At 42.2% G+C, this 20,572-nt stretch overlaps 1 protein-coding gene across 2 annotated transcripts; it reads right to left on the bottom strand.

Moving 5' to 3' along the window:
- Positions 1–1,829: 1,829 nt before the first annotated feature.
- Positions 1,830–6,194, bottom strand: LOC147422467 (uncharacterized). Of its 2 annotated transcripts, XM_086503534.1 has the most exons (5): positions 5,254–6,194; positions 4,781–4,900; positions 4,311–4,520; positions 3,772–3,945; positions 1,830–3,347 (listed from the first exon to the last, which is right to left on the bottom strand). In XM_086503534.1, exons 1-5 carry the CDS (start codon positions 5,958–5,960, stop codon positions 3,218–3,220), a joined length of 1,341 nt encoding a protein of 446 aa, XP_086359660.1. In that variant the 5' UTR covers positions 5,961–6,194; the 3' UTR covers positions 1,830–3,217. The 2 variants fall into 2 exon arrangements, with proteins under 2 accessions (XP_086359660.1, XP_086359661.1); XM_086503535.1 differs by lacking the exon at positions 4,311–4,520.
- Positions 6,195–20,572: the final 14,378 nt, after the last annotated feature.

Here is a 20,572-nt window from a genome sequence, read left to right as displayed (position 1 = left end):
AGCACTGCTTAATCAAGTGATCATTAGCTTTACAATAATGGCAACGCATCTTCTTTTTGCCCTTATCACCAGAATTTCCAGATGAATTGCTGCCAGCAAAAGCATTAGGAACATGTGATTCTCCACTCGCAAAAGAACCATAAGAAATGGTTGCATTGTTGTTACCACTCTTTCTTTGAGCAACAATAAAAGACTATTCAATGTTGTTTAGTCCTTTTTTTTTGTTGGAAAGTGACTCTTGCAACAGCAATGTGCACAATGCATCAAACTTGACATTTTCAGGATTTCCTTGGGTCATGAGTCTCCAAGTACTAGCAAAAGTCTGGTAAGAGTCTGGAAGGGTATCAAGAACAGTCTACACAAGGAAACTGTCTGAAATGACTTCACCTGCTCTTGCAGAAAAAAGTTGCTCATTGATATCCTTGACACCAACAAAGAAAGTGTCCATATCATCTTCCTCATGCATAATCTTCGACTCTAGCTCTTTATGCAACAAAGCAATTTTTGTCTCATTGCGGCTTGCATACAGACCAGCCAAAACATCCCAAGCCTGTTTTGCAAATTTCATTGAACGAATATGAGGAGTAATGGTGCGCTTCACTGACAACATAATCAACGTATGAGCCTGCGCATCTTTTATATCCCAACGAGCTTGTTTTGTCGTAGGTAAAACAACTCTAATAGCAAGAATCCTTGCAACAAGACATACAACATCCTCAACATCGCCTACATCCTCATAACCAGGACGTACATCAATGCCCCTGTACAATATTCCAGACGTCCTTTGACGCAAGAACATGTTGCATCATGTAAGCCCACATAGGATAATTTTTCCCATCCAATCTGTCCTCAGCAACAAACATCTTGAACACATCTGTGTTGTTGTCAACCATGGTAAATGTTGGACCTGATGTGAAAACTGTCCCAAAAGAGGAGAAATGAAGCGGAAACAACACATGCTATAAAGCACAAACCGTAGAAGACTTTAAGGGACCTCTTATGCAAAAAACGATACTGACAAAAATTATGTACAAAATGACAAAATAGCATGTGCAATACTGCCTGTAGTGCAAACGGAGACCGAAATGAGCCCGAATAAAAAATCTGAGCAGACTAAGCTTTATGAGCACTCCCAAAAAATTTGTCGACCTGCGAACGCTTGCCAAAGCTCACTGAAATCGGAGAAAGTGAGCAGGCATATGCTAGAGCTGCCGACGACTAAGCCCGGGAGGACGCAACTTGCTCTGATACCAATTGTTGGAATTAGGGTTGCAGAAAAAAACACACACAACTTGGAGAAGACGAAGGAAGCTCAAGGCACACAATAGAGAGTGTATTACTTAGTATGCGATGGAAAGATAGATAGTTCTAGAGTGATGGACGAATATACAATGCATGAGGAAAAAAACCTCCTAAAGAGGAAAAAAATGCCCCGACTATCGTAGTGTGTTCACACACATCACTATCACATGTATATGGTAACATTTACCTTGGGTTGACATTGTTAAATGCGAGTTTCATGAAAAAATTATAGATATCATAAAAAGAAAGAGGCAAACTCTCACTGAGTCTATTCCTCCACAATCTGAAGTTGAAGGGGAGTCACTTAAGGCACACGGGATACATGTCCAAGAGAGTGATTGCGATGACAGTGTGGTAGGATACTACCAATCTTCTCGAAGGAACGCACATGTTAGATTTGCAGATGATGATGAAGATGAAGCTTCCTATAAAAGCCACCACTCCAAAATTTATTGGGCAAGAGCTACAACAGAAACTTTAGTCAAGGTGGGTGATCTTGAGGAACCATATGTTGCATTGATAGATCATTGCTCTGAAATCAATCTTATGTCCAAGAGTCTTTACATGAAGAGTGAGTGGCCGATAGACACCGACCATGGGTGGATGACTAGAACTGCAAATAATTCAGTAGGAAATTTGTATGGGGCTTGTTCAAATGTGAAAGTGATGATTGGTAATGTGAAGGATGAGCAAAACTTCTTTGTGGAGGAGATGTCTACCCCTAGCCTATATCTCACACGAACATGGGAGGAGATGGGATCTACGGTGGGATGATTGAGCACCGTAGATCTACTTATCTTCTTATCCTTGGACAGCCATAAATCACTTACGTTGGCATGAAAACAAAAGTCTTAGATGATGGTTCTATTGCAGGTTCAATTATGAGAGGACGTTCCGTGTGCACGTTAGTGATGGCCTTGTTTTGCATCTTTTCAAAAGTTTTCCGTGTTGCGCATTCGATTATGAGAGGACGCTCCGTTGGCTAATTCCTTTTTCTCTCCCTTTGCATCCAGTTCCTCGTCGTCGCCTTCTTAAGCACAAAATCAGCTATTTCCTTGTTACGCGCTCTTGCTTCTGTGTTTTACTTGTGAAGAATTGCTTGCTACAGGTTTTTACTTGTGAAGAATTGCTTGCTACAGGTGTGACGGAAAAATGAAATGCATTTCTATACTCTGTTTTTGGCTCAAGGATTGGTTCAGCAGACAAATCTGTTTTAGGAAACAGATGTTTCAGTAGCAGATCAGAACATTGTTTATTGTACCTTTGGGGCCCAATCTCTTTCTGTGCTAGCATGGTTGGTGTGGGCGTTGGTGTGGGCTCGCAAGTTTGACGGTTCAAGGCCCGGAACTTCAGAGGAACCAATGGGCTGAACTAGTTTTTGTCATGTGAGAGAGCAAATGTAGTAGTGGCGCAGGAAGGTAGGAGAGGAGGAGATTGGTGGCATTCTGAGAACCTATTTGTTGATGCCAATGGCCATGGAGTCTAGGTGCTACCTGGCATGCGACCTGGGTGCACCAAGTCTCTGATGTGAGGAGAGTGAGGCAGATGCCTTTGCCAAACAAAAGAAGAGAGGAGGCTTTACAAAATCCTGTACAATCTATCCAATTACAAATAAAGGATGGCCAGAGCTTTGATCACAGCACCCCCGATGTAATACATGTGCACAACTTCCTGCTAAAAAAGCCAGGAGTTTTGCAAGGTACATACAATTAAAAAGACTTTGCCAAGGGCTCACTAATTTTGTAGCCACAGAACGAGATTCTTTTCTTATGGCTTCTGTTTTTCTGTCTCTCTTTTTTGTTTTTTTTTCTTAGAGAGAATAAATAAATGCAAAAGCATAAATGAAAGAATGAAATACTCTGCCCCTGTGCTTATCAATACTGGCAGAGACCGAGTTGAAATTGCAGCCCATAGTCTAATAAGGAGTGTGGTTGTGCGTCCCCAGATACATGAATTCGACGAAGTCCTCCATATTTGAGCACCTCTGAACACGCTTCAGCGCTTTGCATCCGCTCCATGCACTTGCAGCACATTTCAAATAGCTCCTGTAGAGACACACCACACCCATAGACACTCATTAACCCCAACATACCCGCAACTCATTTGGTTGAGCAAATATGTTTCAGTACTATTATGGAAAAATCTGCATCAAGAAGGCACCCTGTAGCACATTTCCAATAGCTCCCGTAACGACAGATACCAACTTGGGTTGTTTACATGCTGTTACGGTAAAACCCGCATCAAGAAGGCATCCTAAACAAAACTGAGGCATCGAACACTGATTGCATGACATAACACACCAATGCAAATTTCTCTCGCGCATACAGGCAAATTTAAATAGGGCCCAGGGGTATGAACCCTCCTAACCGCAAGTCTATTATGCATGCAAAATCCTCTGCACAGATATGCAATTACATATAGTCAGAGCTTGTCCCTCTACACCAATTAAAAAGAGGGGATATTTGTTACCTTGGGTGCGTATGCCCGCTGATCGCCTTTTCACCATACTTGAACCAAAGGAACCCATCATCCAGAATGATATTCCGGGTCCTCACCCTGAATTTAACTTTCGTGGCATCACAATTACGGTCCTTGTCCTCAAAAGGGTCTGCACAAGCGGCAGAAGAAATATTTGTTGCACTCCTGTAAGACAATGAAAACCTCATCGTCATCAACACCATCCAGAAAACAAATCCTTACCGCATTCAAAAAAGTATCCAAAATGCAATTTTTGTAAGAAATGGAATGTGCTATAGTTGCTCTCCATTTCACGTAGACCAAGCCAATAAACCACTAAGACATCATAAACCAAGCCTCATAAACCATCATCAGTTACGTGAACCGGACTGGACGGTAAGTATGCAGCACACATACATCCATCAACCTCATCATCATCATCAGCGTTATGAACACCTCAACCAGGCAAATCTTTTTTGTTAAAACGACCCCAAAAGCCAATTTCACAAAAAATGCACCGTAGTGACTCTCCATTTACATTTATCAATTACCTAGGCTGCTTTTTGCTCTTAACACCTAGAGCTTGTCCGTGCCTCCTCCATGCAAGCCTATCCATCTCTCTATAAAACTGTGTCTTGTTGAACCTGGTTGCTGCTTGGTTCCCACCATGCACAAAGCCCATGTCCTCGACCTCATGGAAGCTTTCCTGGGGACCCTCCTCTGCAGCAACCCCGGGAAATGCAAAGGGTGACATCAACTCTCTGCCAGAATTTCCCATGAGTTAAACGATTGTTATCACAACAACAACGATCCAAAACTTACGTGCAGCTAAGAAACATATTCCTTAACATCTACCATCCAGGCAAAAAAGCTACCACCATCCGAGCACCATCAAGAATATGAATCCCTATTACTTTCACCAATTGCAGAGAAGAAATGCGGTGGATCTCTAGGAATTTTCACCTAGCAAATAAAATAGAATCTTCACAACCCGAACCGAATATTTTAAAACTATCATTACCTAGGCAGCTTGATGCATCCATCTTGCCCACCCTTCGCCCATGCAAGCGTATTGATGCTTTGATCATGGGAATTCTGCGCCTCAACGATCCCAAGAAACAAAGCAGGTAAGGCCGGTGCTCTGCCAGAATTCACCCCAATATATATTAGCTGATTTTCATGGAGAAAAAAACTAAACTTCCATGCAACCAAGAGACATCGACCTCAACATCTATCACAGAAGCATAAAAGGAAATTAATAGGCTCTACTACATGTTAGGCTTGACAACTGCTTAGGAGACACCAGTGAATGCACAATTTACTCAATCATTAGTACCTCTATGGTGATGCAGATCATGTGATACATAGGTTTCACAAATAGAATACTGGCAGTTTACCACAGCTTGCAATTCATTGTGGGTAATTTGAGATCACACTTCCATACATTATGTGCAAATTTGATTCGATCTCATGTTAAATCGACGTGCCCCTTACTCAAGATGCACGCTAGAAGTCTGATGTAAGACCGATGAGGTAGACGTGACATCATTCACCGAGAGCTCCTTGGGGTTGGAAATTGCTCCTGCCGCGTAGACCGTTCCCTCCGTGCATGTGGGGCTGCTCGTCGGCAGACATGAGTCAAGCTGAGGTAGCTTGGGTTGATTGAAATGCTGCAGAAAACCCACAGAATCATCACAAACTTGATCCACAGCATGAGCAACAGCATCTTGGTTGTTGCAGACAGCCATAACTGATGCAGGTGGCATATTGAATGATGGCAATGAGCCCCAAGTATTGATTTCATCAAGGAGCGAAGGAAAATTGAAGCTCTCCTGCCGCTCAAGAATCGACGTGTCGCCATCCAATCCTTTGCAAACTGTGGGGGAATGCCCAGTCCAGATGTCATGAAGAGGAAGGGGGCTAACTGGGGTAATGATGGAGCCGGTGAATGAGGGCGGGCATGAAGTACAGGCAGCCAACCCCAACAGCGGCAAGGCGGCACAATCTAGGCCGTAATGCTGGAGGCTGAGCTCGTTCAGGGGTGATGGAGAGGGTGCTGGGTCTAGTAAGCCATGGGCGAAACTGTCATCGTCGGGGAGAAGCTCGACATGGTCACCGCTGCACGCAGGACAGGTGAGGCGAGCATGACAATCTGCGCCTGTGCCAAACGGATAAGAAGCAGCTGGGGCCGGGCCTGCCATGCACAGGGAGAAGCGAGCTTAATTACAAGTGCCAATCTGAGGGAATGGGATTAAGGAGGAATTGAGGCAGGAGAGAATTAAGAGGTAGGAACTCGAGAGTCGAGAGTGCTAATGGAATGCAGATTGTGGGGTTTTAAGGGCGTTGCGAAGCGGGAACAGAACCGTTGTCGGAGCCTATGAAGGTTCAAGGAAAATGAGCTCTTCAGGCTGCATTGATCACCCGCCCATCTGCTGCGTTGGTCCGCGATCTCAAACTTCAAAGGATGCCGCCGTAATGCGTTGTTAAGCTTCTATTGGATACCAAGTAGCTCCATGGACCATGGCTTGACCTAGAGGCACTTGGAGCTGATTCGCACGGGTTGGAGTTGACCCTAGCCCACCACTAGTGTTTAGTGTTCCGCACGTGTTGGAGTAAGCTGGCAGCATTGAACGAGGACAAGATAAATCCCACTTTGCCAAAAACTGCAAAGTTACAAGATGATTTCCTCGTTAACCGACAGCATGTTGTAGGGCCCACCCTGGTTACTCCTTGGCATTCAACGTACCACCTCCATCCTGCCAGCCCATGTGCCACCTCTCTCTCTCTCTCTCTCTCTCTCTCTCTCTCTTCCACACACAATCCTCTCTCTCCCCCTTCCACACACACAGTCCTCTCATGATGATCGTCGTCAAGCAAGGCAAGAGAAAAGAGTGTAGGTAATGGTATGCAGGTTGTCGGGTTTTAAGGGTGTTGTGAAGCGAGGACAGAACCATGGCCCAGAAAGGTGCAAGGATACCAAGTGGCTCCATGGACCATGGCTTGAGTCCATGAGCCTAGAGGCACTTGGAGCTGATTCGCATGGGATGGAGTTGTCCCCAGTCCACCACTAGTGATTAGCATTCACACGTGTTGGAGTAAGCTGGCAACGTTGAACGAGACCAAGACAAATCCCACTTTGCCAAAACCGACAGAGTTACAAGTTGATTTCCTTGTTAACCGGCGGCACGGTAGGGCCCACCCTCATTACTCCTTGGCATTCAACTCACCACCTCCATCCTGTCAGCCCATGCACCACCTCTCTCTCTCTCTCTCTCTCTCTCTCTCTCTCTCTCTCTCTCTCTTCCCCACACACAATCGTGGCTGATGATGTCCTCTCTCTCTCTCTCTCTCTCTCTCTCTCTCTCTCTCTCTCTCTCTCTCTCAGACACACACACAAACACACATGGCTGGTGGTTTCGATGTCATCTCCTTGGCATTCAACTCTCAAGAGGATCTAAGTTGCATTGTACATTATACGGCGTACGTGTAATACGCTTTAAACGGATGTATTATACGATATCTATTTTTATTCGATCGTATTATACGGTGCCACATCAGCAAAACCATCGTATCGTATAATTTCTTGGAATCTCGATCGAAATATAGCTCTTTATATACAGTGAAGACGGACTGATTTCCTCATTCCCATTATCTCTCTTTCTCTTTTCTCATTTATAGGTGAGTTTCATCATCAAGAAAAATATAAAAAAATCAATTTAAATTTGTTATATAAAATTTAATAAAAATTTAGAGCTTTGGACAAATGTGTTATATAGGGTTGGAGTTTTGAGTTTAGTCTTTCTCTGCTCTGTGTGAAGTATATCTTACATTAGAAGGTAAAGTAAGTAAGGTAGTTAATGATTACTTGCCTTGTGTAGAGGAAACTCACACTTGGAAGTGATTTAATAAAGTTAAATTTAGCAGTTATTTGCTTTGTCTTGAACTATGTTCACACTTAGAAGTAACTTAAGTTATATAGTTAAAGTTAAGAGTACTTGTTGTTGTGTGTTGAACTATGTTCACACCTGGAAGTAACTTAGGTTGCCTGTCATGTGTAGAGTAGTACTCACACTACATACAATTTAGGTAGATTAAATAATAATCTCTCTCTTTGTGTAGAGGTGTTCTTACACCTAGACAAGATTTAGAGAAATAATGAATTTTGATTGATTGTCATGTGTAGAGTTACGAGAGAGTTACACTTACACTTGGAGGTCATTTATATAGGTTTTTAAAAAATATATGGCTAGGTGTATGTTGAGATGTCGAGCTCTACACCTTGAGCTGGCATCCACTACGGGTCTTGGCCGCTTATGGCATTTACTCACTGGCGCGTTAGGTGACCGACACGGAGGATCTCTGCCAGTGATTCTACAGCTGGACTACACTTATAGTGCCAGCCTAGTACGCTTCTAGCGAGTTCACACTTAGTGACCGCATGTACATATGTGCTACTTTTCAGCTTTAGCACTTAGTCATTTTGTACTCTCTTTTCTGTGAAGAAGAAGAAGAAGCTTTCCATCTCTGTGTGCTTTGTGCTTGTCTTGTGTAGCTCTCTTGCATCCTCATTCTTTACATGGTATCAGAGCTTGGTGCAGGCAAGAGAGGCTAAGAGAGCAAGAGCATCACAATCCCTTCGTTCGCAATCCACGACCAGATGCCGAAGGCGCCTCGCGTAGCGAAATTTTTTTTAGGGGTTTTTCGCACAAGTTTCTGAACAGGTCTCCAAAGTGCAATATACACAGATTTACTGTACAAGTACAGTGGTTGTATGTACGCTTGATTGTGGACACTCGTTGAGTGTAGAAAGCGTTACAGGTACCACGATAGCAGGTTCAGCAGATTTTTGCAGATTGCAGCTATTTTTTCTTAGTGCTTCAAGATGTCTGACGGTTTCAGTCAGATTGTTACTGAGAAGCTTGAGAAAAATAACTACCCTGCATGGAAGTTCAGAATAACAAATTTCCTAAAAGGAAAAGGTTATTGGGACTATGTAGAAGGAGACAATGAAAAGGAACCAGAGATTCCCGAGGCAAATGCTACAACAGAACAAAGGAAAGCTTTGAGGGACTGGCAACAAGGCCAGAGCAAAGTGATGTATTGGCTTTCTATGAGCATCACAGATGGCATGATGGGCTATCTACAGGATGCTGAAACCCCCGCCATTGCATGGAAAAACTTAGGCAGAGTGTTCGAGGTGAACACCAAGGCCAGGAAGCTTCAACTAAAGTCGGAGCTAAATCAGGTTAAGAGGAACAACCTCTCCATCAATGATTATGCTTTGAAGATCAAGAGTATCATTGAGGCTCTTCGATCTATTAAAGTCTCAATGGAAGACGATGACATTGTCCGTGCATGCTTGGATGGTCTAGGAGATGAGTATGTACATTTCAGGTCTTCCATGAATACAAGAGACGACATCCCCGTGTTCCAAGATTTGATTTCTATGCTTATTCTGGAGGAGAAGAACCTTGACACATCTTCTTCTCATGGCAGAAATAATTCTGAATAGGCCTTCTATTCTAACTCCAACAGAGGTAGAGGTAGAGGTCGTGGTCGAGGCCCAAGGGGTTGCAGGGGCCAATTTCTGGAAGGTCAATCAAATCAAAACAATACAGGTGGCAGGGGAAACCAGTCTCAAGGCAGGGGGAGTCAAAGAGGTCGTGGTGCAGGATCAAGCAGGCAGCAACATACTCCAGATAGTAGAGAATGTTGGACTTGTGGTGAAAGAGGTCACATGTCACGTGACTGTCCAAAGGGAAAAGCAAGTAGAAAGAGAGAATAGGGCAACTATGCATCTACTAGCAGAGATGCAGATGACAGCAAAAACGAGCGCATGTTTGTTATGCAGCATGTAATGAATACAATGACTGCAGAGAATTCCACCCAAGATGATGTTTGGTATGTGGATTCAGGTGCCTCTAATCACATGACGTCTCGTGGAGAGTGGTTTAGAGATATGCGCAAACCAGATGTGTCAGGCTATGTGTAGACAGGAGATGACACAGCTCACCCCATTGCTCATGTAGGGGACATACCTCTAAATACGAACAGTGGGAAATCAAAGTACTTAGCAGATGTACTTCATGTCCCAAACATTACAAAGAATCTTGTTTCTGTTGGACAAATGGTTGAGCAGGGTTTGCAGGTTCGCTTCAATCCAAATGGCTGTTATGTAGAAGATTTCCAGAATGGATGTAAGCTGATCACAGAGGGCAAATGTGTGGGCAGAATGTTTACGCTGAATGTAGACATGCCTGAGGTAAAAGCTGCATTATTTGCACAGGGCACAGGTGTTGTGGCTGATGTTGACATTTGGCACAAACGCATTGGCCATGTCAATGAGCAGAGATTGCGCAGCATGCAATCAAAACAGATTGTAAAAGGTTTGCCCAAATTCAAGGTGGATGGTATGCATAAAGTGTGTGCAGCATGCCAGTTTGGAAAACAGTCAAAGGGCTCATTTCCACATGAGCGCAATGTATGTAAAAAGCCACTTAAGGTGGTGCACACAGATGTTTGGGGTCCAACCGATACTGCAAGTATACATGGTTGTAGGTATTATGTCTCTTTCATTGATGACCATACAAGGAAAGTATGGGTCTACTTCATGCGTAACAAAAGTGAAGTGTTTGGTCACTTTCAAAACTTCAAAGTCATGATTGAGAAGGAGACAGATATGCAAATCAAGACATTGAGGTCAGATGGAGGGGGAGAGTACTTCTCCAATGATTTTTCAGATTTTCTGCGAATGCATGGTATACACAGGCAGTTTACATGCAGATATACTCCACAGCAGAATGGGGTCGCAGAAAGGAAAAACAGGCACATTGCAGAGGTTGCACGTGCATTGATGAATGAGAAGAACATGCCTCATCATTTCTGGGCTGAAGCTGTAAATACAGCTGTGTACATTATGAACAGGACACCTACAGCTGCGGTGCATGATGTAACACCTGAGGTATCCTTTCTACTCAAGGGAATAGCCAATGAACACGTATTTTTTTGCTTTTGGATGAAGATTACTTATTATCTCATTCGGCACATGCACATAAGCAATACATACAAATACTTTAAAGTTTGATATATCTGGTTTTTCACCCCACTGAACTTTTCTTCAGGTGTCATACCTGTACTGCAGTAGTAGGGGTCATGTTCATAATCTAGACACATGTGGCAACAACCTCAGTCCAATAACAATGATGCATGTTCTTCTCACTCATCAATGCTCTAGCCACTTCTACAATGTGCATGTTCTTCCGCTCAGCAATACCAATTTCGTGCGAAGTATACCTGCATGAAAACTACGTCTGTATTTCATTCTTTTTCAGAACCCCATTGAATTTATTGGAGAAGTATTCTCCCCCTCTATCTGACCTCACACACTTTACATGTTTCCCAGTTTATTTTGCAACCATAACTTTGAAATTCAAAAAATGCATAAACACCTCACTTTTTGATTCATGAAGTAGACCCACACCTCCTTGTATGGTCATCAATGAAACTCACATAGTATCTATATCCACCCATAGATGCAATCTTTGTTGAACCCCATACATCTGTATGCACTAAATCCAATGTATTCCTGTTTACATGCTTATCACATGAGGAAAGGGTGATTTTGCATGCTTTCCAAACTGACAAGCTTCACATAGTTTTTTGCATTTAGGAACTCTGAATGAAGGTAAACCTATAACCATTTCTTTAGTCTGCATCATTTCAGCTTGTGTACATTTACATGACCAATACGTTTGTGACAAATCTCTATATCTAGAATAACACTTGCACCTCATGAAAACACGGCGCAACATTCACCTTGGGCACATCTACATCCAAAGTAGACATTATGCGCACTTTCTTTCCTTGTGCAACTAGCCTTCGCATACAGATACTCTCCCACTTACCTTGTGGAATCTCAAAAGGATGTAATAGGCCACCTACCTTGAGGCGCTCTACCTTATTAACTTGGCACTGTTGGTAGTTTAGTACGTACTCTTGAACATCATGATGTAAGCCCGGCCAATAAAATTGTTGTCACTAAGGCATACGTCTTACAAATACCTGGATGACCAACACTTGGACTACCGTGACACTCACAAAATATTTAGCGTCTAGTGTCTGAGTCCTTTGGCACACTAATCTACCCACCCTTGTGGAGTAAGTAGCCATTATCAATGGAAAAATTCTTCCATCGCTTTAGCTCGTCCTGAGTAGGGATGGAGCTCTATGTATTGGAGTTTTTATCTGCGCTTGCAAAAACATGGTGATCTGGCCGTGCAGATCCATGTGAGTGTGAGTGATCCCTTCTTAAAACTGCACTCCACACTTTAGCATATGATTGATCTTGTGCACACTTTCCACGTAATGACTCCAAAAGTTAACTCTTTATTTCTGTGAAAGCAAGTGAATTGATTTGAGGCATCCGGCTTAGTGCATCTGCTACTACATTATATTGCCCCTTGCAATATCATAGCTTACAATCATAAACTTGAAGGATCTCAGCCCATCTAGGTTTACGACCCTTCAGAGTAGTAAACCATTTTATACTCTCATGGTCAAAAACTACTTCAAACTTGGCACCACATAAATAGTGTTGCCATTTCCATAAAGCGGGAACTATGGCATAGAGCTCCCTCTCATAGACAAAATAGTTCTATTGAGCTCTATTGAACTTTTTACTTTCAAAGGCCACATGTCTTCCCTCATGGAGAAGTACCATACCAATTGCTTTATCGCTAATATCAAGCTCTACCATAGACGGCTTAAGTGGGTCAACGATTCCTAAGATGGGAGTAGTGGCTACAACTACCTTGAGCTGTTCAAAATTACACTGTTGGCGTATTCCCAAGAAAAGGTCTTACCTTTTGCTTTAAGTTGTTCCGTCATAGGAACAACAATTTTGGCATAGTCAAGGATATATTGTCGATAAAATCCATCCATACGTAAGAAGATTCGAAGCTCCTCAAAATGTGGTAAAAATTTTAACTTTCTCTAAGGAGTGAAAAGGAAGGGTGAAACTACTTCCTTGAAGTTTGTAGCTTTCCTTTCTTTCTAGTTGTCTTTGTCAACTCAAGTATGCTATCTTTCCTTGTTGTATACAACAAGGAAAGATCCTTGTTGTATACAACAAGGCTCAATAGTTTGGATGGTAGGGTGTTGGCCTCTTACCCTCATGGGGTGGGTTCAACCCTCCTTAATGCAAGGGTTTGGAGGGCCTTCCTACACGTGAAACCAACGGAGGCTCTATGTCATAGAGTTGCCGGTCAAGTTTTCCTTGGTTGCCTGCCTTAGTCGTCGTGCACTGTGGAGGGCGTGTGTGTGACAACTGTGGCTTGTTGTTTGTCTTGTGGATCATCTTCTTCCCTGTCTACTGCCTACGGATCGTGGGAGAGGAGACATGCCTTGCAAGCACATGCAAACCATTTTCCCCTTTCTTAAAATAGCTCGGATACCACTGAAAGGACGAGAGTGATGCAGCGTGCTAGTCTCATAGCCTATACACACAATCCAACCATGATGGTGGCCTTGCCCATATGACCCATGTCCTTACAAATTGCAATCTCCCAAGAAACCACAATTGGATGCAGTGAGGTGCACTTTGCTCTATGTGAGTGCTACTTTGGATTATGAACTCTTTTATATGGCTGATATGGAGTTACAGCTCTATGGACACACAGATGTAGATTGGGCTGATAGTACATACGATTGTAGGTCTACCAACGGATTCATGTTCTCACTTGGGAGTGCTACTATCACATGGGGTAGCAAGATGCAACCTACGATCTCTCTTCTGAGTATAGAGGTAGAGTACAGGGGTGCTGCAGTGGTGGCATTTGAGGTAGCATGGATGGGATTTCTACTTCACGACTTTGGAGTACAGGTACAGAGGTCGATTGTCATCTATTATGAAAACCTCAACACTATACGAATGGCACCAAACCTAGTCTTTCATGCTAAGACAAATCACATTGAGGTGCACCACCACTTCATTAGAGAGAGGGTCTTAGCAGGCAACATCGACCTAGAGTACGTGGAGATAGATGAGCAGGTTGCAGATATCTTCACAAAGGACCTTAGACTGGACAATCTATGATGCTTTTGAGTGATTATTGACATACGAGAGATGGCATTGAGCTTGAGGGGAGTGTTGAGATGTCAAGATCAACATGTACGACTCCTGAATGACTACCACTAATAGTCATCATCATTGACGTGCCTTGGTGAATACACATATCTTTGTCAATGATACTACAATTGTACTACACTAAGCTAGTGTACCTATCGGAGTGATTGCACACTTATCTACTCTAGGGGTCCATACTAGACCGTTGTACTAGCTCACTTTTTATCTTATATTCTCCCTTATGTTCTATAGACCTCTTATCTTGAGTTAGTAAAGAAGAATAAGTATAGTTTTTTGCCTCCATCTGTGTGTGTGTGTGTGTTTGCAAGAGCTTAAGCTCTCTCCTTCTCTATCTCTTGACATAGCTCTACTTCAGTTGGGTTGTAATGCTTGTGGCAGGGTTCCATATCTCTAGTGGAAATCTCTTGGTGGTGTTACAGGGTAGAAGGGTTTGCCTCCTTTGAACCCAAGTTTTGCAAGGTGGTTGTGGTCCAGGGTTTGGCTTGCTAGTCCAATTGGGGCTCTATTTTATATTTTCTATTCTGAGTGGCTCCCTTGGTGGACTTGGGTTTGAAATCTTGTGGACATGGGTGTGTGGTGTGGCAGACCGATGTCAATGGTGGTATCTAGTGGTCAGTTTTTTTGTTCTAGTTTTCTTCTTTGAGGTGATGCTATGGACTCTGTCTTATCTGTAGCTTTAGTCTTTCTTTTTTGGAATATGGCTCCCTTGTTAGCTAGCAAACTATGTTATGTCATGGGTTTCATGGTCGTGGGACGCATGTCTAACCTCACCATCCTATTTTATTGTAGTATTAGCGAGAACCACAATTAAATTGTCAACCCATGGGACGAAGCTGACTCGACTAGTGCATAGAGGTTACACGAGGTTGTCAATCTCTCAGAAAACAAATAACAAGTCGCATCTAACTCAAGCTACACTCAAGTGACTGAAATCACCAAAAGCCAATCGCTCATCGACAAACAAATCACATCTGCTACAGCATCAAATGACATCCAAACGTAATGAAACTTCTAGGACATGTTTATAAGACCTAAGCACACATGCTTATGGTTTCAAAATCCACTTTAGGTCAAGTTCCAAAATTGCGATTATTAACAACAGTGGATTTTTGACCTAGTCGTTTTTGACCCAGAATACATCTCAATGCTTGGCAATGATGCCCCAATACCTCGCCTATGCTTAGTTTTTGATTTTAAAAGTGTAAATTCCTAGTTATGATGAAATTAGGCCACGGGTTGCGGCGACGCCAAAAGCTACGAATTACTGTGAACTGCTTACGTCAATGCGTAGAGCTCTTACCTGCGATTGCAATGCAACAAACGAGACTGCAATGTGACAATCGAGGAGGGAGTAGGAAGCACGAGAAGGAGAGGAGTGAGCGCCGTTAGCTCACGCTGCCTTTCTATTATCCAAAACTTAATAAAATCGTTACAAAGTTGTCTTTTATACCTTAGCCAACGTCTGAAATGTGTAATGTCCGGCGCCCAAGACCTTTAAGGCTGCACACTTATTGTATCTGCAACCTAGGTATACTAGTTGACCTATGCTTTACACCTTGGAACTCTTATTGAGCCCATAACACGTTACAATTATCACAATGGCTAAATAATTTTGGAAATTACAATACATGGCCATCTTGGAAAAATGTGAAAAGTGTGTAACTCCAATCTTCACTGCTTCTTTGTATTCATCCTTGATCGATGTGCATTTGTACATCTTTGGTCTTTGGTCTTCGATCTTTAGCAGCTTCTGTTAACTGAGATTGACTCAGTTAACATTCCCCCCTTCCAATTTTAGTGCCCGTCCTCCAACACTGTTGAAAAGTGTCCTTGGAGGTTGTGGAAGGTTGTTGATTGGTTGTTGATGGGCTGATTGTATTCATTTGTCGTTGAATTTTTTGATGAGGTTCAATTTGCTATAGCATCTTCATTGGTCCAAATATGTCTGGTGTGAGAGATTATGTTGCATTTGTCTGTTGTAATAGCATAATGAGGAGGCTTCTATTTTTTTATGAAAAGTATGTACATGGGAAGTAGAATGATGAGGTTCTAAATTAGGTTCTAATACGTGGATGACCAAAGGGAAAAAACCCATTGGGAGAAAAGTACCTTTGGGATACACGCATTATTGGAGTACTTATTAGCATAGGAAATATTAATAAAGTACTCAAGGGATTATTTGCTGATAGATATGGATTAAACAATCTAGGTCAGCACAAAGCGATGGGGAGTGTTGGGCAATCACCAAACTTGCTATTCGCTCGGTGCTGATTTGTCGCATGTAATGATTTTAACCCCAAGATAAGTACCAAGCGATAGGGAGCGTTGGGCAGTCCCCAAGCGTCCTATTTGCCCCGGATTGACTCGATTGTCGTATGTAATGACTTTAAGAGCAAGGTCAACACCAAGCGATAGGGAGCACTGGACAATCCCCAAGCGTCCTATTCGCCTAGTAGTGACTCAACTGTTGATGTAATCATATCATCATGGTCTTCATGATCGGTTACACCAAGGTCATCACCAAGTGATAGGGAGCATTGGGCAATCCCCAAGCTTCCTATTCGCTTAGTATTGACTTTACTAAATTTTGTCTTTTTGTTGTCGGTTATCATGCCCCAAGGTCTTTGTTGGCGCTTGTAACGGCTTTAACATGAAGTTCAACGCCAAGCAATAGGGAGTGTTGGGAAGTCCCCAAGCGTCCTGTTCGCCCAATAGTGACTCAATTGTATGGCTTTGTTGGTTAGCATGACATTGGTTTGTTTCCTGTTGTAGTCCACTCAAGGTGCATAGGTGGAAGCAAATAAGAGTGTTTAATGCATATGTCCAATGGTGGGACATACTATTTATGCATACACAGAAATGCATGGGAAACAATATGCTGTGCAAGAAAGATTTTGAAGGGTTATTCAGAAAGATGGTGTAGCTATAAAAGAATATGTAATGGCTTTTCAAGCTGGCACCTCTTTAAGAATGGTTTTTGTTGATGAGGATATGTGCTCTCATCTTACTGTGCACTGTGCGTGAGTGTTGGACTCTACGACACTCCACCAATTGTAAGTTAATAAACTTTGACTCTTATGCTCATCTCATTCAACCTGAGTGACATGACTTCGATATGCTCAACTCTTCAAGCTTGAGCGTAAGCCTAATAACTAAGACTCTTAGCACATAGTTTAATATGACTTGAAGCTTTGGAACTAATGCTTTGCTCATTTTATGGCTCAGCAATCTGACTCTGACTATGCCAAAGAGTGTTTTTTGCACCTTGGCGACTTGACTTTTTAGATTCTTGAGCTTACTACAAACATTTCTTCAGATAAAAGTAAGCTTGAATTCTCAAAAAAAGGATTAGTGAAGGACCAAGTTGGCATTGAAGGTTTCTTTTGCCATACCTGTTTTATCTTCTTTGAATCTGCATTCGCATTGGTGGGGTTGTCCTTCTTTGACTGTGAAGACTCCATTATCCGTTTGATTCTCCAAGTAGGCATGTTGATAAGAGTCTTTGATGTTGTTGTAGGCCTCTGTTGGCTATCGGCATCTGGCTTTTGACTAGGAGCATTGGAAGACTTAGGAATCCAAATCTCTTGATGACCTTTGTATCTCCTTTGTTGACTTTGCTTTGCTCGAGGTTTTGTCAAGTTCTTGAGATCTTCATGCAGGTGTGGTGTAGTTGCAGCTGGCTTGGGGTTGAATGGTAGCCAAATCTTTGTATACCTTGTGTAAAATCCTTGTCCAAGGGGAAGACTCTTTGAGATCTATCTTTTTTCTGTATCCTCTTGAAAGTTGTGGTAGACTTTAGCCTCTTTAATCAATGTTGTTCTGTTGTATACCTACTTCTTAGGTATTCTAGGATATTGTTGAGGTTGATACCTTGTGGGCCTTCTTTCCTGGGAGGGACTTGAGGCTACTTCATATGCCCTAACCTTCGGTTTTGGCACCCATATCTGTTTGTTACCTCCATAGTACTCTTGTTCCTTTAAGCTCCATTGTGATGCTATCCATCCCATGTGTTTGTCTTTCTGTGTTGACTCCCTGTCTTTAATCCAAACCAGGATCATTGACTTTGATTAAATTGTTTTGAACAAACACTTGCTTGACTTTCCTTTGCTTTCTTGAGTACCTTGGTTGAAATATCTTTGCTTTTCTAGGTGACTCCTTGGAGGTTTCCGTTGGGTCAACACTTGACTTGAGGTTTTGAAAGCGTGACTTGCTTAAAGAAGCTGATCCATGAGGGTTCTTTGATGTAGAGGCATACGCTATCACACCTTCTTTGCTAATTGGTGGAAGGTCCACTTTAGCTTTACCTTTGTCTGCAAGATTTGTCTTTGATTCATGTGACTTTTGCAACTTTGAATCTAGCATTAACGGTACCTGTAAATGTTGCTTGCTACCTCTTGAAAAAGAGAGTACTAGCACTATCTATTCTTTGTAGGCCTTGTGTTGATCTAGCCACTGATGTCCAAGGATGACATCTGCAAGCATTTCCTTTGAAGGCTTCACCTGAAACTTCACCTGCTCTTCATGATTTTGGATGCTAAGGGTATCAACCATTGTTTTTGACCTGTATGCAAAGCTAGCATTGTTTTTCTATCATGTTTGCATGAAGTAATCTCTAGAATGCTCTAGATGTTGTCTGCAACCATATTGTAATTTTATTCTTTATTTAGTAGAGCATTGCATCTGACACTTGCTCCTATTGTACTGCTGAGAACTACAACTATTCTCATTGTTGGTTCTATTGAAGATTTCTACCCTGCTTTTGCCATGGTCTCATCTTGATCTAATTGTGTCTCCATGGAGGGTGGTTTGAGACTTTGTTTTCCAATCTGACTTACATTAGCTGATTTAGTTGGAAATGAGTGATTGATCTTTGGACTTCCTATTGCTTCTTGGTTGTCTGCAACCTTGTTCTTCTTAACTTGTGGCTTTGATGGCATTCTCTGCTCAATAGCTTTCGTGGTTGCTCTTTGCTCTGTTTGATATGCACTTGATATTGCCCGATTTTCTTTAAGCTCTTTTGAAGTTCTGATTGATGGAGATGAATCATCTTCAATAAGATCTGCTTTGATATAAGTCTCCATTTTAATTGTGCTTGAGGTTGTGCTGACGTCCGCGGGTGACCAATCTTGGTCTTCATTCTTTGTTGCCTCTGAAGATTTCATCTTCATTGAATTCTGTATTTCTAACATCTTCTGGGCCATTGGCATTCCCATTATGATGTTGTCTGGCATATCCTTTGTCGTGATCACGTGGAATTGAGCTATGATGATTTGTGAACTTACTTCAATAGTGGTGGAGATGATTTCCCAGCATTCTGCTCATTTATTTCTTGATATGCTCACAAATTCAGGAGCATCTTCTAGCTGTGGTTGGCGACATCTTTTCCAAGTGTGCAAAGACATGAGGTTCTTATCTAGCTGAAAATCTAGCTTTACTTCTTTTGACAGCTTTTCTTCATTCTCGCCAACAATGTTGCACTTGATCGTCTAAGGATTTCTTTCTTTATTGACTGATTTTGTTGTGGTAGTGTCCTTTAGTTGAGATTTATCTGCATCTTCTTTGCTTTTATCACCTGCTTCAATTGATGTTGGCTTGTTTTTTTGTAATATTGCACCTTTTTCTTGCAATTGTTGAGCATTGTGTGCCTGCATTTGAGTAACTTTTGATCTTAGAAGATCCACTTTACTTTCTGGCAGAATCTGTCTCTTCGGAGGAGATTTTGGTGGTGACCTTTGTGTATCTTTCTAGACTTTAGCTTTTGTTGATCTTGATTTTTCAGTCACCTGTTCTGGCAGCTTGAGGGTTTGCATCATCTTCAAATAGTCTTTGACTTCAGTCGTACCATCCACATGGGTTTGTACAAGGTCAGGATCTTGCTGATATTCGTTACCATGTGCATGTTGATATGCATATTGGAGCTTGGTCTCATGCAACTGTTTGAACACTATGGGATTTCTTGGTTTTTGACTTTGACTTGTGGAGATCAACTGAAACCTTTGTCCCTGATGATCTTCATAGAAGAATTTTGCTGCAGATTTTGATGGTTTCTGGGTCAATGGAAAACTTCCAGCAACCATATGGTCTTCCAATGGTTTTTGCTTTGAAGGCATCTGCTGGATAGAAGTTCTTGGGCTTCTAATTGGTGTAGCATTTTCTGGTACTAGAGCTGAGCTTAATGAATTTGCAGCTCCCCCCTTCCTAGGGTGATCACTATAGCCTGCTTCATTGTGAGAGCTCAAAACTGTTTGGTTCTGGTTGAGTCTCACCTTTTGGGATTGTGAAGGTACACTTTGGGTAGCACTGTTGATGTTTGGCATTTGTAAACCTTTTGCATAGTTTCCTATGTATCTCCATGAAACATGACAAATTATTCCCCAAGTCAAGCTGTAGATAGCATTATCTTTACCATGATATTGTCTATCCCATGGGTCTCCTATGATATGAGCTTCTATGGTTTCAAGACCCAAGGCATTATAGATGCTACACTCTCGTTTATATCTACGACTGTTTTGGTCGAAGTATATGCTCGTTTGGTCACAACATCAAAACTTTATTTTCGATGGAGGAGAATTTAGCTTTGAACAGATTTCTAGATTCACTCGGGTAATATTCTTTAGCTCTAGAGAGGATGGGCTATAATAAATTATTTCGTCTGAAATAAACCATCCT

The sequence above is a fragment of the Adiantum capillus-veneris genome, chromosome 27 (genome assembly GCF_014529385.1).
Source record: "Adiantum capillus-veneris isolate H3 chromosome 27, ASM1452938v2, whole genome shotgun sequence".
Classification (NCBI taxonomy): Eukaryota; Viridiplantae; Streptophyta; class Polypodiopsida; order Polypodiales; family Pteridaceae; genus Adiantum; species Adiantum capillus-veneris.
This window is presented reverse-complemented; position numbering and strand designations above follow the sequence as displayed.

Coding starts and splice junctions, on each gene's coding strand:
- LOC147422467 (XM_086503534.1), bottom strand. CDS start 5,960: ATGGCAGGCCCGGCCCCAGCTGCTTCTTATCCGTTTGGCACAGGCGCA. Junction 4,521..4,780: donor GGATGCATCAAGCTGCCTAG/GTAATGATAGTT, acceptor AAATTCTGGCAG/AGAGTTGATGTCACCCTTTG. Junction 3,348..3,771: donor AGCGGGCATACGCACCCAAG/GTAACAAATATC, acceptor GTGTCTCTACAG/GAGCTATTTGAAATGTGCTG.